We start from the raw sequence: 17,651 nt of genomic DNA, 5'->3' as shown, positions 1-17,651 counted from the left end.
GGATGTGTGTGTGTGTGTGTGTGTGTGTGTGTGTGTGTGTGTGTGTGTGTGTGTGTGTGTGTGTGTGTGTGTGTGTACCGGATGATTTGTCCCTCCTCTTCAGGTGTAGCAGGCCTTAGACCCAGGACAATGTGACAAACCTGGACAAAGATACACATGTGAGGACATGGAAACCAGATATAAGACCAGGATTCTTCTAAACTATAAGGGAGGAAGTACAGAAGGTCTGAACCCAGGGGAGATACCAGAGGCACAATGTACACACCTCATGTGCTACTAGTTTCACATACAAACATACACTATAGGACTTTTATGTTTCCAGATATTCGTTGCAGAAGCAAGAATAAGTAAGAATAAAGCCCGTTCATAAAGGAGAAGTGTCAGTGCTTATTCAGTTTGTCAAGTGCTTCAAACTCCAACAACCCAAAGTGTGTATTTTGGGGGCAATGGACCTTGGGGACACCGGGACATCAGACTTATGTACTTTTTGTCCAATGGGACGTTTTTGAGTAATTGACCTTCTGATTGGATCTAATACAGAATAGACTCAAACAAGCATCAGGCAGATTGTACTCCCCTGCTGTATTGTTCCTCCCCCCCTCCACACACACACACACACACACACACACACACACACACACACACACACACACACACACACACACACACACACACACACACACACACACACACACACACACACACACACACACACACACACACACACACACACACACACACACACAGGCATGCATACAACACAAAGTATCTAAAGAACTCTCCATGATTCCCCCTGATCCTGGTCCTATTCAGCTGTGTGGGCGCACTCACCTGGAAAAGCAGGTTTAGAAACTCATTGGCCAAAGCGCTCTTCACACTCCAGATCTGGTAATCCTCCAGGGTGAGATGCCCCAGCTTCAACAACACACAGGGCAAGGTGCTCAGAATCATAGCATAACAAGTCTGAAGTCACACATTGAAGTGCAGAACTCCCAATTATATATCACAAAGATATTTCATTGATATTTAATTCTCAGCAATATTTACAATATATTCTGAAAACAAGCGAATCTTGCCTTGAAATATTGACTGTTGACATATTTTTGAGTTTGTAACACACACACACACCAAGTGAACCTTTAAAGTCTGCATCTAAATGTTTCTAACTCAACTCGTCCTTTACCAAATGAACTGAAACAAACTGAATAAAGATAAACAAATCTGAGACTAAGAAACAATCTAACATATAATCAAGGTTACAAATGAAGACGGTCCCACACCAAGAGACAGTAACTGAACTGAAGCAGCTGAACCCAGTGAGTGCTGCTGCTGCTGCTCCACCTGCTGCAGAGGAAGTGGGACGCTCAACAGCTGCTGAGAAAGTTGGAACTACAGAAGCTGGAAACAGCTTAAATATGCAACATTTTTTAATTCATTTTTTATTAATTTGTTTTCTGGTGCCGATCCTTCAAATAAAGAGTTGTGTTTGTTATTGGGCACCTGGCTGACATATGGCTCAAATGTTCAACCTGCTGACAGCTACAGCAGTGAGGCTTTGATCCACAGGAGTTGTGTCTCACCTTGGTTGTATCATGCATCCTCAGAATGTCTTCAACGATGTCTGAAACACTGCTGTCCAGCTCCTGGAAGTACAAAACATAATTAAGCACAATGCAGAAATGCAGAAATTGAAGCACACATTTTACATGACATTGTGGATACAATTGTGAGATATTTTGGAGATAATTTTTTAGACAGAAAGAGGGAGAAGAGAAGAGAAGAGAAGAGAAGAGAAGAGAAGAGAAGAGAAGAGAAGAGAAGAGAAGAGAAGAGAAGAGAAGAGAAGAGAGAGATGACAAGAAAGCTTAAGAATCAGCACTATCTTAGTAAGCACTCAACACATTCACACACACTTCAATTACACTCACTTTACCACAAAAACTACTTCCAGCAACATACTGGATATGTTCTTATCCCATTCTTGCCTTAATCCAGTGATTGATTCTAACAATGAGGGTTCAATGGAAGTTAACACCAAATCAATTCAGGCTTACAGACAAAAGGTTCATCCAACTGTGATTACTACTGAAACGATCAATAAGATCAACGTTCAATAAGATTCCTACCTCTGACTCTATAGAGCCATAACTACTGTATATATTGTAAACATGCAATGTGTATGAACCTACGGGAAGTGTGTCTGTGCGATTGTCCTTCCACACCTCCAGCAAGGCCACCATCATTTCATGGAGTTCATCTCGAGACAGAACCCCATCACGGTCCACATCGAATACTTTGAAGCAAACTATTGAGGGAGGGAAGGAGGAGCTTAGAATAATATGGTTATGAAGCACAATATTGATGAAAAGGGTTGTAAATTATTTTACATCTACATTCTCAACTGCAACCAGCAGTCCTGTTAAACATCGGTGTTCATCTGGAACAATGAATACAATGCTGCTAAGCCTATGATTATGGAATCCAATATGTCACCATTTGTTGCTGGGAGAATGAAATTTCAACCACCAATAGAAATGCTGATGATAAGAGATACGTGTGAGCCCATGACTCAGCTCTTTCCAAAAACCATTTGACTTTTACTAAACTGGGAGCAAGGCTGCACTTCTTTAGATCAGAAGGCTTCATACACAAAGTTTATCTCCAACAGGTTAGGGTTAGGGTGGCTCACATTTCTGCCGTTCAGCTACGGGTCCCCTGCAGCACGCAGAGAGTCCACATGAGATCTCTTTAAAGTCGATGTGATTGTCCCGGTTCTCATCAAAGGCATGAAACAAGCCTGCAAAACAAGATCAACACTACTGATAATGCCTCCACAGTGGAATAACACACATTTAGAATCATAATAATAACACACAATTTACTCAGAAACAAGAAGAAGAAACTGACAAATGTAATCAGCATCCACATCCATTCTTAGCACCACTTGATTGTTGTCTTTTGATATTCGTTGTATCCTGTTTTAAATAATGAAACAAATGAAACGGCATAGACAAAATGATTGCTACTCCTTAGAAGTGATAATATTTGGATTGTAGTGATATTCTATATTAATAGTATTGTATGAATTTGTGTCACAGTTACAGTATCTATAATCTAATAATGAGTCACTCAGCCTTTTGAAATGGAGAAATGTTCCTCCTGTGTTGTTTGGACCCAGAACCTTAGGATCACAGCTTTAGAGAAAAGCCAGCCTGGATCTCTGAATGAGACTTCACTTCTCAGCAAGTCGCTTGTTAAACTCTCAGGGCAATTATCAAAGAGAGTTGGGAGTTTTGTTTTTATTTTAAGTGTACCACATTTTAGTCTCTGCTAAATGTTCCAGGTGTTAAGTGGCAGGCCAGCAGCTCTCTGGGGTCAGTGTGTGGGGTCAGTGTGTGGGGTCAGTGTGTGGGGGTCAGTGTGTGGGGGTCAGTGTGTGGGGGTCAGTGTGTGGGGTCAGTGTGTGGGGGTCAGTGTGTGGGGGTCAGTGTGTGGGGTCAGTGTGTGGGGGTCAGTGTGTGGGGGTCAGTGTGTGGGGTCAGTGTGTGGGGTCAGTGTGTGGGGTCAGTGTGTGGGGTCAGTGTGTGGGGTCAGTGTGTGGGGGTCAGTGTGTGGGGGTCAGTGTGTGGGGGTCAGTGTGTGGGGGTCAGTGTGTGGGGTCAGTGTGTGGGGTCAGTGTGTGGGGGTCAGTGTGTGTGGGGTCAGTGTGTGGGGGTCAGTGTGTGGGGTCAGTGTGTGGGGGTCAGTGTGTGGGGGTCAGTGTGTGGGGTCAGTGTGTGGGGGTCAGTGTGTGGGGGTCAGTGTGTGGGGGTCAGTGTGTGGGGGTCAGTGTGTGGGGTCAGTGTGTGGGGGTCAGTGTGTGGGGGTCAGTGTGTGGGGGTCAGTGCGTGGGGGTCAGTGTGTGGGGTCAGTGTGTGGGGGTCAGTGTGTGGGGGTCAGTGTGTGGGGGTCAGTGTGTGGGGGTCAGTGTGTGGTGAAGTACTGCATTACCTTCGCTCAGTGAGGCATGGATAGGAGGAGAGACGAGTGGGATGAAGGTCTCCAAGTCAAAGCGTCCGGTTCTGGACTGAGCCTTCAGCAGCCAGTATCGCTTTTCCAAATCTATAATGTCAGACTCCTCCACTGCAAGAGAGGAACAGAGGACGTAGTCAGGCATTGAATAGAGTAAGCTAATAAGAATAAGTATAATATAATGTATACAACATTGTGTAATGACATAAATACAGACAGGATGTGATGTCATGTATAATAGCACTGAGAAAGGGAGGAGTTAAACAAAAAGTTTAACGATCTTCGGTGCTCATCAATAAGAAGCTGTAAGGAACGGGGAGTTATGATTCGTATCCACACTGATGTTTGTGATGGGCTGAGAGCTGATGTATGAAGAACAGTCACACTGGAACCACACCCCCAAGTCAACTGTAATAGATGCTGACAACAAGCATCTGAGGAGAGACGACCAGGAGAGCTCACAACAGAAGAGCCTGATGTTGGTTAGTGGGTGGGATGGGTTTGGAGGGTTCTGTTCAAGTGGGTTAGGGTTGGAGGCATTTCCCTCTCAATCCCCACAGGCTACTGTGACTTCTGTTCAATTCAATTTGATTTATAATCACAACAAAAGTTACCTGAAGGCACTTTACACATCGAGCATTTAAACAGGCCCAACATTCCAAAGTAAACATGACATTAATGATATGAACCCTGATAACAGGACAGAGTCTTCATCTCCACAGGCTTCAACACCAACCAGTGAGACTGTGAGGAAGACTCACAGTTATACAGTGATAAAGCAGTGACCTGGATGTGTGTGAGCATCATTCTGTGACAGAATGTGCCTGATCGGTAAAGAAGCTTGTTTATGTGGGAGTTAAATGACAGTGAGCTCAGCTGGGTCAGAGTTAAGTTGCAGGTCGTCCAGGTGTTTATGTTCAAAGTCCTTCAAAGCTCCCACAGCGGGTCAGCTGACCTGCCATGACCTTGGTGCATACACTCAACTACACCTCCAAAAGAGGTTTCACAATAAAGGCTTCAAGCTTTTCAAAATAAGAGTAACAGCTGTCATTCTGATATGCAGAGTGAAAACACACACACACACACACACACACACACACACACACACACACACACACACACACACACACACACACACACACTCCAACAGAGAGAGAGAGACAGAGAGACAGAGAGACAGAACAGCGGCCATCAAACTTCAAGAGATCAGCTGGTGAAGCTGCAAGAGAGTTTTGGTCAGAAATCCATTTGATCCTCTGGTTGCTCACACACTGTTAGGTCAGCTCCTCCTCACCTGCACCTCTGATGACAGCCAATCAGAAACCAAGTGTTCTTCAGAAGGACCTTCAACTCATCCAGAGTTTCCATGGTAACAATGTTAACAAAGACACTTTTGCTTGATTCTGTGATCTTTTCATTCCTAATGGACAGAACTGGAGCACATTGGAGGTTTGGAGTCAGTTGTCTGTGCCACATGGGCTTGTCCTTCCCTGTACAGGTTGATCATGTACCTCAGACAGATAGAGTAAACCTGGAACCCTGACATGATACCACAGCAGTCCTACAGTGGGGTTATGTGATGTCATAGTGTTTACACCATGACTCAACATGAAGTGAAGTGCTGTAGCTCAAACCAATACAGGCGGTCTACATGCGGTCAGGAACCATGAACCCGCCTCCCCCTTTCAACATGATAATCCACAGCTTAAGGTAATAGGATTTAGCAGCTAGCCAGCTAGCCTTTGGCATGTGGCCAAAACATGACAGGTGTCAAAACACAGATGCACAAATCAAATGGCAATCAGGGTTCACTGTGACCTTCCAGTCCGGCTTTTAAAATCCTGAAAGTCCTGTTTGAAGCACTTCTTGGTCCCAGTTGCCTGCCTGTGCTTGGTTGCTCCTCTAACTCCTGGCTTCATGCTTCAGTGGCGACCTGAACATTGGACAGTTGACCTGGATGTGACAGGGAAGCAGTCTTACCCTCTTATTACCGTCAAACTCTGCTTCCTCAAACTCTGCTTCCTCACTGAGTCAACTGTTACTAAGTTACTAAGTGTTTGTTTGAATGGAATATGGTCAAATCCCTTTTGATCACATGTTGTAATGGAGCAGTGCAGCTGGAGGATGAGACTGTGAACATGTCTCTCTCTCTCTCTCTCTCCATGAATCAATGCATCAAACCTTTCCTCATCACCAGAACATAAGATATCAGACAACTAAGACTGAGGAAGAGTGCAGACAACAACGACTCAGTGTCAATCCACTGCTTCCGTTAGCATAGCCGGGTGCTCTGCTTGCTCCAGTACCCACCTAGAGGTGCGATTCTCTCCGAATGGCAGCAAAGGTACCATAACATTATCCAGGTAACATCCTTAGAAAGCTGCTGCCATAGCCAGCATGTACCATGGTAACCTCCTCACCAGAACACAGTCCAGAGAAACCATGAGAGTCCCAACCAGAGTGACTCCTGATCCCTGATCACATCTCACCGCAGAAAGACTAAGCAGACTGTTCATTGTAGAGAGTTGAGCTTTCTGGAGTGTGGACCTCTGTGGTCACTCACACACACACACACACACACACACACACACACACACACACACACACAGTTAAGAGGATAATCCAGCAGGGGGAGAAGATTACAGCGTCCAGGTTCTCTAGACAAGACAAGAACCTTTCTAGGCCTCTGGCAGTCATTGACTAATAAAACAAAGATATTCATACATAAGGGGATGAGCAATAGTACTTTCACTTGCAAATATAAATATAAATATAAACTATAAAGTCTGGGTCATGTTCAGCCCTGTTTGGAGGAATGAGGTCACTGTTCACTTCATATTGGTTTGAAAATGAACTCTGCTAAAGCAAAAACACTTGATATGAAACTAAACATAAATGGACCTGAAAGCAAGCCTGAATCTGTATCCACATTATGTGGGAGCGTCTGAATGGAGAAGAGAGATGAGGATGGAAATGAGGTAGTGTGAATGAATGAGGTGAAGAAGAGGAGCCTGTCAGTCATTTCCCAGAGCTCAAGCTGCAAAAAGGAGTGGGATAAAAAAGCAATGACTTCATCCAACCTCCAACCGACCTCCAGGAATACATCCTCTCCATAAAGCACAAACTTTGTGATCTACAAACTCTAGATGATAAATGAACAATGGGGGAAAATGAAAACAATATTCATATGGTCCTATACTAAAATAAGACTAAAGACTAAATGGACACTAAATGTCTCTGGACAGGCCGATAATGTAATAAACACTCCTGCTGAAGTGAACAGCCACTTCATACTAATGTGAGACTTACAGTGTGTGACGCCAGCCAGGGTCTGGTAGAAGGTGGGTGTGTCGCTGTCATCAGTCAGTGTGACACACACTCCTCCAGAAAGGAGCCACCGGGACAGGGTGAAGGCCTCCTTGTTCTGGAGGAGCCAGCTCCTGAAGCGCTCATAGTTCACCTTGTCCCCCTGCCGTGACACAAACAGAGAATGTGAAACATCGACCTTCATCGCTTTCCACCCATTACTGCACAATCTATCTGCACCAGAGGGGACACCTGTCTGCACGGGGCTCACACATCTGATCTTGAACGTAACACATCTGATATGAAACAATCTTATCTGTGTCTGAAAAGGTTTGGGTTCTTGAGCTTGGAATGTGAAGAAAGCATTAGAGCCAAACAGTGATAGCTTATTTAGATATGTTCAGAACAATGGAGGCACAAAGAGGCAACACATGTGTAGATGTAGGAGTAGCAGAGGAGGAACACATTTAGTGAAGTGTTACACCTTTAAATGCCACAGTGGATGGACTGGAACATATGAATGATGAGCAGTGAACTAAGTGTGTAGGAGGATCCCAGAGGGGAGATTCTCTGGCTTATGGGTTTGTGCTGGGCTGGGCTGTGGAACCAAAATATGAAAAGCACTTTTGTGTTCTAATCAGCAGTACAATGGCCAGCTGTGGTTCCAAACTATCGTCTGTGTGCAGTTATTCCAAAAGTCAGATAAGGCTCCTACAAACTGAGATGTGGGGCAGAGAACAGCTAACAATGAGAAGGGGAACGCAATGAGACCACTGATGGTCAATGAACCATCATGTTGGAACGTCTGTAACACAGCAAATCAACCTGTCCACCAATCTGTGCTGGGGATGTTTGCTGACCTCACTGAAGCACTTCCTGAGGGAGGGCGGGACTTCTCCATCCAGGACCTGCAGAACAGCTTCCATATCATCCCTGGCAGCATATCCGCCCTGCTCACTGGCAAACAGGCTGAAGAGGTCTGCAAGCACCACACCCACACCCACACCCACACCCACACCCACACACACACACACACACACACACACACACACACACACACACACACACACACACAGGTGAGTTGGTCTTTATCACAGGAAGTCAGGCTTGCAGCAGTGACACAGATGGAAGCGTCAGTGTTAGTAAAGTCTTGATGGATTAGAGTGGCAGAGGGACGGACAGAGAGGCAGAGGGACGGACAGAGAGGCAGAGAGGAACTTTAGAAATCGGCTGTAAGTCATAAATTCATTTCTCTAAAAGTTGTGCCTCAGAAGGAAACGTTTCTGTCTCATTGGCTTTTACCTGGGACAGCACGTACACAGTGGCGGTAAAGGCATGAAATGAGAGCACCAGCTGACACAGGAGCACAATAACAACTTGTCCTACACAAACCAAACATTAAATGACTGAATCAAGGTTTGGACCAAAGAGGAAGCAGCTTTATCTGCCTCCGGTCAGCTGATTCCTTTTGTTAAGACGTTTCAATGGTGCACACATGTGACACGCAGTAAGAAAACAATCAGAGCACACACTGAACTGAAGGGGCACTGCACAACAGAATCTACAGGGATTCCTGGAAATCATCTGGAAAAACTTACACTTAGCTTTCTCCTCATCCCGTCCTCGGGTCAGCAGCACCAGACCCACAATCACATTGTTGAAATGTAGCCCTTTAGACGTGCCTCCAAATGAGGTGTAGATCACCTAAACACACAAAACACACACACACAAGACAATGAGGACAAAGTGCAAACTCAGCTCGTCCTCCTGATTATCATTACGACACGCCAGACAATTATTATTAGGCATTTGGAACTCCTCGTTCCTGAGCAGCAACCCAAATTTCTGATGTCCATTGATGATGTGCCATGGCTCTATTGTCCCTGGGCAGTTTGATACAATAAGCAGGCCAACGTCCACCTCCAGTCCTGGCAGGTGAACCTGACTGAGACAGGACCACCATGCAGATCACTCCTACACTCCTACACGTTGTCTTGATCACTGTCCATCTCTCATTCTATTTGTGGAACACTGAAGTATTTGTCAACACCCTGTGCCAGCAGCTGGAATTGCTTTAGTTGTCTTTATAAGCACCTCTGTGACTGCAGTCTGCCTTTGGCTTCCATCAAGCCCATTACCTCCAGTAGCTTGGACACAATAATTGAATTGTGGTTGAACCACTGTTGGTGCTTGGGACATTTGTGATTGTGCGTGAAAGTCTGCGTTGCTCAGTCGAAAGGTTCAAGCCCTTCTTATCTTGATTTGCCTTCAGCTAATGCGGTCATTAAATTCTGTTTGTCTTCAGCCTTGAATCTGGCTTCCTGTGTGTTTTAAGGCAGCTTCTTGTTTTGAGGCGGCTCGTTCCAGTGAGGAGCTGCTTCATATTCACTGCTGCTACAAGATGACTTCTAATCTCTAATAAGCATTTAGAAACATTTATTCCTCCTTCGTTTGGAAAAACACCAGTATTCTAACTTTGACACAAGTACTTCATGCATTAACTATTTGATGACACAGCAATGATGCAACCTTTTAAGAACCTTTTTGTCATGTACGGTTCCCCCCATTGTATGTACTTCTTACCCCCCTTATTGTTTGTACTTATCTTGTACTTATAATCTACTTGCATTCTTGCACTTTTTCATTATTGCACTAGTTGGGTGATTTCTGATTTCTGGGTCTTGTGTTTTCCTGCTGTACTCTAACTGTTGCACAGTAATTTCCCTCGGGATAATAAAATTTCATCTTATCTTATCTTAAGTTGAACCACTTTAAAGGTGTACTGCAATTGTGTTGCAATATTTTCTTGCTGCTGTGTTTGGTTGTATGGAGTCTGACAGCACAGCTGGCTGTGTCTAATCAACCACTCCTGTCAATGAAACACAGACTGTGTAGGTTCAACCACAACCACAGAGCAGAGGGTCCAGATTCTCTACTGGACACAAAGGAGGGAATGAATCCAGCCAGTTCCTTCCAGGCCCTGGATGGGATTATCAGAGGAAGACTGCAAACAGGGGCCATTTAACTTCCTGTGCCTATCATTTGATGAAGAGAATCAAAGACATGCATTATGATGCAATGGAGCTATCATATCCAGATTTCTGTGGCTCACCTCTGCAACTTTAGGGGGAACTCCATCTCCCAGCACTTCTCTGTAGAAGCACTGCTGGGTCATGTAATAGGACAAACCGCTGGTTCTCTTGAAGGCATCCTTCAGCCGCTTCAGCTCCACATCAGTGACTAGAAGAGAGAGACAGGGGATTAAACATGAGGTTCCAATCAGATTTGTTTTTTTTCTTGGTTTGAAAAAAACAAAACAAAAAAACAAAGAACATCTTCGTCATAGAAAGATCAGATTCAAAAACAAACTATAAATCTCATTGCTGGCATTGTATTCAACCATTTCCAGAGCCGAGGCATCATCCCGTGTTTCAGTGTGAGCAGGCTCAGCTGCTCATAGTGTTCAATAGGCTTAATGCCTCAGCTGAGTCCACCTTGCTATCATATTTCACAAATGCATAAACTGCATTAAATCCACACAGACAGCTCTGCTACAGTTCCTCTCCTTCTTGTTCAAAGGATTTCATCATCTTCCTTTTTCTTGCCCACAGAATGAAGCAATTTAAAAATGTAAACAATCTAAAAACATTGACAAACACAATGATTACAGTTTGGTGCCAGATACTGCCGTTTCATTTATGGTTGAAGCGTCGTCAGAAAAGAATGACCAAAGCTCGTCCAGAGTTACCAGAGCCCACAGAGCAGCCGTGCAGAAAACTAGGTGTCAAAACTAAAAAGAGGAAAAGGAAGCTGACCCTAAAATATGCAGGTTCCTCTTGATGACTTCAAATCTATTTCAGAATCATCCATTGATTTTTTGGCATTTGATTTTTTGAAGCACTAAGTGATAGGATGCTCTTTAGAAGGGCTGTAAGTGGGGATTGATTAGGAAAGTAAACAAGCCATCAAAAGAGAATGATCAGCTGGCGGTCACAGGGTGATGTCATTAGACTCCACTGTTTCAATAGATCAGGTCACCTTTCCATGTCTGAAACGCACTGATGTTGTCCTGCCTTTGATCACAACACGGTGCGCACACACCGCACACCACACACACACACACACACACACACACACACACACACACACACACACACACACACACACACACACACACACACACACACACACACACACACACACACACACACACACACACACACACACACACACACACACACACACACACACACACACACACACACACACACGGACTTATTAGGGTTCTCCTACCTCCTAATTCAATCACAAAACCATTGAATGAATACCCACATGTCCTTTAAATCCATGAAAATACATCACAGAATGTGTTAAAGACAACAGACTATGAACTCCCTGAACAATCCACTGTCCAAGTCACACTGACGGCAGCGAAAACGGCAAAACCTTCTCCCGTGGTTCATACAGCTTGTGACATGAATTGAATTGCGTGTAAACCTTGGATGAGACGATCTTATTCCTGGTTAAAGGCGGTGGCTCAGTGGCTCTTCGGGCTCTGAACAGTAAGACATGTAAGAGCATCAATCCCTACACACTCACTATCCCATCTTACAGCATGTTCTGCACCACTTCCTGATTCCATACATTCAGCGATGCTTAGCGGTACTAGCAGCTAAGCTGAAGCCACACATATTGAGACAGGAGGAAACCTTCATGACGTAGATCTCAGAAAACTAGTAAGTTCATAAAATGATACAAACACAGAATGGAGACCAAAGAATGTGAGCCTGTCAGGGACCAAGGCTGTGCTGGAGTAACCAACATGTCATTGGGATTAGAAAAGGACATCATATTGTCACAGCTCATGTTAACATCTTCAGCCTGGTAAACACAACTGTTCTGTTCAGGGTAATGGGGGGCGGGGCTACAACCTCACCTGTTCTCAAATACACATTTGGTTTCAATGTAAACTCCATTAGAGCACGATCTTCCTCATATTCCATTACTAGCATCTATTGTGAAGTACATTTTGCATGTCTACATCCTGGCACTGTGGACACTCACTCACTCTATCCAACCCTACATGTGATCATGTGTCATCAATCACTTCTATGCAGTGTCTTACATGATGATGTTGGCCTGTTTGGTTTGGCCTGTGGGAGCCTTCAGTACAGTCCAGTGAAGGTGAAGGTGCAGACTCTAGCAGGTCTGTACTCATTTTGCATTAATAGGCCACTGCAGCCCAATATATATATATGTAATATAAAATGATCAGTTGATATGACCACAGTGATGATAGACACATTTCACATGGACACTCGTATCAACAATGATGTTGGATTGGACAGCTCATCATCTGGACTGATCTCCACAGTGACTTGATGCTTAATGGACAGCCTGCTGACAGCTCACCTGAAACAAGCAGGCAGTCAGTGAAGGGGCATGGATGAAGTAGTTTGTAGCTCAGCACAGTCACCTGCTCTCAGGCAGAGAGAGATCAGAGCCAGCAAAGCCCAGGTTTGAAAGGCAACCTTATCTTGAATTCTCATATTTGCTGTGGATGAACAGAACCTCGGGATGTCATCACTTCCATATGCAGTTAGGGTTGTTGTTTGTTGTTGTGAGAGAAGCGTGCTCCAGTAAACTGCAGTACACTGATCAGCTGTGTGACAAACCAACTAAGAGGCATGAAAGATGTGAAGCAAACACAGTTGATGATCATATGAAGTCAAATCCCATCTCTGCTGGCACAAACACATGAAGGCCCGACTCAGATCAGAGCATGGCTCCTGAAAACAGACGGCTGAATAAAGAACATGTCTCCTTTGTGAATTACTGTGTTGCAAAGTGTTAAACTTCTTCTACTGATTGTGGCAGATAAGAGCAACAGTGTTGCAATTAGAAGAACAAATGTGGAACACAAACAAAGCCACAGAACGGAGAACACTTTGTGTATTGTGATACTGCGCCGCTTTGCTGCACTAATGGGTTCTCAGGCTGAGCCAGGAATCCATTTCAAATTGAAATTGTGATTTGTAAAGATATACGTCTGACCCGACTGTCCTGGCAATGATTTAACAAATCCATGCCATCCTCCTTGTGACAGTCATGCTCACCAACCAGAAGTGGCCCGAGGCAACGGAGTACACGCCCACCAACAACACACACGTGACACACACAGAAAACATTACATTCATGGTGCAGACAAATGGCCTCTGCTGCGTCAGAAGCAACGTTGGACAATTTAATCCTGAAGGAAAGGTCTTCTTCCAGAGGTCTCCTCTGTAGGTCTCCTTTGTGTGTGTGTGTGTGTGTGTGTGTGTGTGTGTGTGTGTGTGTGTGTGTGTGTGTGTGTGTGTGTGTGTGTGTGTGTGTGTGTGTGTGTGTGTGTGTGTGTGTGTGTGTGTGTGTGTGTGTGTGTGTGCTTGCTTAGTTATGTTTGCTGTTTTGTCTCTTAGATCTTAGATCTAATTTTCATCTGTCCATCCCACAGAGTTGGTCCTACCAGATAGACATGACTGCTCACTCTTCATGGCCCTGACACACACAAACACCTACATTCAAGTACACACATCTTCCCTGCAGGGTTCCTGTGTTAAACCACCTTTGTTAAACTAATCTGGCAGTGAAGCAGCAATGAAGGATGCTCCTGCTGTTCCCTGTGTGATGAATATGCTGGGCCTGGTCTGCTGCTATCAGCTCAGGCCAAACAGCCCAACAGGGAGAGGGGAACCGTCTGCAGCAACATGCTCATTCAGAAGCCATGGCAGCTCCACAGAGCTTTCTGTCATGGTGAACTGTCGACAAGACGACAAGACGACAAGACAGACTGCAGGCAGAGAGCTTGGTTCACCTGCAGCAGGTACAAGGCCACAACAGAAACATGGAACTCATTAAAAACCTTCACGATATTGATGTCATCATCAACAACAAGGTCACATTTATACAAAACCTAAAGATACATTTCAGAATAATATGACCCTTATGGCAAAGGGACTGTTCTCATCATCTAGTTCAGCCTTGGCTCTTAGATGGATCTTTATAATGGCCCACCGCCTCTTCATTGAACATAAACCAAACTAAATAGCTTACAGGCTTTATGGCAGTCAGCATTTTGGATCCTAAAAAATCCAATATGTGACGAAAACAAATAAGGTGACTGAACTGTCCTCAGATGATTCATTTTGAAAAGAGATATTGTTTTGCTTTGTAGGTCAGAAAGAGGATCAGGTCAGATTTGATGATTTTATATTTCTAATAATGTAAGTACAAATATGAACAACAATCATTTTAAGAAAAAGTCATTGTTTGGTCCAAATTAAATGTGATTATGTATCCTGATATCTCTCATGTGTTTCACAAACAGCACAAACCCAGACCTCAAAATGAGTTGAATTCTTCTGACCAAGGGGCCAAGCTGGCCAGGAAACATCAGCTTTATTCTTTAGAACCACGACCTTCGCCCTGCATTAGGGAGGAGCAATATAGGCAACAAATGTTCATCACAATATTTTTCAATCCTTTAGCGATATTGGATATACATCTGTCTATAAACCGACCCGTACATTCAGCATCCATCATGCATTCTCTGCACTCCACTGTTGCTCGTCTTTACACCAGGGTTTGCTCTGAATCTGCTGTCTTGGATCAAAGCGTCTATAACAGAGTCTCAGTCTCATTCCCCCTTAAACTGAGCTTTTTGAAGACGCTCTCCAGAGTGGACAGAGTGGAAACGGAGAGCCGTAGCGTTTCATATCAGCTGACGTCACACAGCCGACAACTCACACAACCACAGTGTCGGATTAGCGTGTCGGGACGTTCTTCTCTTTACTCTCTACATTGATCGCTTGTTTGGCGTTAAATTTAGCTTCATGTACAAAAGGCCATATGCTTTACAATCAAAGCTGCTGTGGTGCAGATTAGGACGAGTTAACAGCCACACAAAGGGCCGGGCTGTGACTTTAGACCAGGTCTGGATGGACCCATGCCTGTCCGTTCATGACCGTCACAGGTACAGCAGCAGGGGAATTGTGCTTTTTTAGGTGTGGTGGTGGGCGGCCAGCCTCTCCAACACTAGTGTGGAGGTTAGGGTTAGGGTAAGTATGTGGACTGGTATGGATGTAGCCACTTTTCTTTACTTGCTGTCGTCATCTTGCAAGACATCAGTGTCACCCGGTGGAGCTGCACCTTCACATTCCACACCTGGTGTAGCTGAGAGATCACTAGAAACACAGCAATGAGTTGAGGACAGCTGAGAAGTAGCCGAGCACCGTCATCATATAGGGTAACTACTGAACAGAGCGCCCAGCCCTCGCCTGCAACCTCTGATAACACCTGGCAGTCCAGTGAGCAACAACACTGGGAGCTGCCACATGGGGAGACACTGGGGAAACACTGGCACGCACACACACACACGCTGGAACAGTCTTGACTTGTATCTTTAACAATCTGCCTTCAGATCCAAACACAATGCAGAATCCAGATAATGAGAAGGAAGATGGATGGCAGGTGTAAATCCAAGTCCAGTCCAAGGTCTGGATGCTTGTATGTTCATGACACATTTACTTACTGGGTCACAATGCTATCAGAGAGCACTGCAATGTGCTATAGGACGTCTCAGAAAGTTTCTGCTTCCCAGTACAAACATTTGTGTGAACACTATAAACCGTATCAAGTAGAGGGGATGTTTAATCAGTTTGTAAATTCAAACAAAAGCTCTAGGACCATCATCCATAAAATAGTTTCACAATTCAGTCCGCTTCAAGTTAGGTGAGACTGGGCCATGTTTGGTACACAGAGGAGAAGAGAGGAGAGGAGAGGAGAGGAGAGGAGAGGAGAAGAGAAGAGAAGAGAAGAGAAGAGAAGAGAAGAGAAGAGAAGAGAAGAGAAGAGAAGAGAAGAGAAGAGAAGAGGTTCAACATCTTATCAAATCACCATAACTTATTAACTGTTTGAAATCATTCTAATAATAGTAATAATAATAATAATACAACCTAATATGTGTCAGAAATACTGTGAGTTACATTGAATTTCAAGCATCAGACTGTATTTACGAGCTGACTGCTGTTTGTAAACTTATCACGGTAAACTTCAGAAACATACCTGCACACAGTAATAATCTACCGTGCAAAGTACACTAGCAAACTAAACAGCTGCCGCCCATGTTTCCATAGCAAATAACTCACTGGAGCCCTGCTGCAGACGTACAAATGTAAATCCCCAAACCAGGCAACACAAGGCACAAATGCAAAGCAGCGTTGTGTCATCATGCAGGAAGGTGGAGTGACCAGGTGAGCCCAGCCTGAAAGTCACCTGGATTAGAAACACTCAAGATGTACCGTCTGTTTCAACAACATTACAGTAGATAACAGAACATATGACATATTTTTAGGGCTGTTGCATTCCATTACTTTGATTATAGATACATCTACTGATTCTTCATATGAATCAGGTAATCAATGTGTATGTCTACTGATGAGAAGACGTTAAAACTGAATTATTAACCTGCATCATCTTCAACAACATGCGATGATGATGTGACCAGTGTGTTCTTCCTCAGCCCATACGCCAATAAAAGCACCAACACGCAGGGCCAAGTTAGCACAGTCAAGTTAGCCTAGCCCCAGAAAACACAGCAGGACAGCCAGGTCTCCACTTCACAAAGAAGATACTGCAAACAGAGCTATCTGTACTTAACAAACAATTCACAGGCAACATCATCACTGACATGTTAATGACAGACTTATCATCATGCAGAATCCACCACATCACTGCCACAAATGACAGCCCTCAGAAGTTAGCAGTTCCTCCTTCTGTTAAGCACACGCCTGCACCTTTAACTGCTTTCAATGTTTTTTGGCATTTTCCATTTTGTACTACTCTGTGTAACCTGACAAAGTGTCTGTACTATGCCTCTTCACAAAGTGTGTCATTGGCTCTCTGCTCTCTGTGTGTTTGCCCAAGACGTTGAAATTCGTCAAACCAAAGAGGAAACAGCGAAAACTCAAGATACAAACATGTCACACATTTCTAAAATGATGATTCTTATCAATATGAAGCTGTGGCTCTGTCTTCCATATAGTACAGGACGACTGCAGGTATTTGTGGAATGAGGCCCTTGGGTAACTATTGGGGACTGACAGTAAACATGAAATTTGCTACAAATAAAGTGATTTACTCACTGCATATGCTAGCATCACCGGACCACATCAATGCTACGTGTGGTCATTAGGAATGCTGCCTTGTGACTGGTCAGATAAGGTTGGGTGGTTGGATTATTCTGCCGCCTCTGTACTGTGTCTGTGTGTGTGTGTGTTAGGTCACATGGGATCATC

The 17,651-nt window shown here is 44.3% G+C and overlaps 1 protein-coding gene across 4 annotated transcripts in view; it reads right to left on the bottom strand.

Moving 5' to 3' along the window:
* The window catches only part of usp32 (ubiquitin specific peptidase 32), a 37,342-nt gene that overhangs the window by 17,005 nt on the left and 2,686 nt on the right, over positions 1-17,651 (bottom strand). For all 4 annotated transcript variants that reach the window (XR_012960560.1, XM_076137106.1, XM_076137107.1 and 1 more), the window contains exons 2-11: positions 10,430-10,557; positions 8,916-9,021; positions 8,178-8,296; positions 7,321-7,480; positions 3,991-4,122; positions 2,690-2,797; positions 2,190-2,305; positions 1,581-1,643; positions 832-915; positions 79-140 (exon numbers count right to left, since the gene is read on the bottom strand). Coding sequence is in view for 3 of the 4 variants with exons in the window: in XM_076137106.1 (XP_075993221.1) it covers positions 79-140; positions 832-915; positions 1,581-1,643; positions 2,190-2,305; positions 2,690-2,797; positions 3,991-4,122; positions 7,321-7,480; positions 8,178-8,296; positions 8,916-9,021; positions 10,430-10,557 (1,078 nt within the window). In the remaining variant the exon portion in view is untranslated. The remainder of the gene's footprint in view (positions 1-78; positions 141-831; positions 916-1,580; positions 1,644-2,189; positions 2,306-2,689; positions 2,798-3,990; positions 4,123-7,320; positions 7,481-8,177; positions 8,297-8,915; positions 9,022-10,429; positions 10,558-17,651) is intronic.

The sequence above is a fragment of the Genypterus blacodes genome, unplaced genomic scaffold (genome assembly GCF_046128005.1).
Source record: "Genypterus blacodes isolate CSIRO-AG114 ecotype Tasmania unplaced genomic scaffold, CSIRO-AGI_Gbla_v1 ptg000293l_1, whole genome shotgun sequence".
Taxonomy (NCBI): domain Eukaryota; kingdom Metazoa; phylum Chordata; class Actinopteri; order Ophidiiformes; family Ophidiidae; genus Genypterus; species Genypterus blacodes.
The sequence above is the reverse complement of the archived record's forward strand: the minus strand, read 5'-3'. Positions and strand labels throughout refer to the sequence as shown.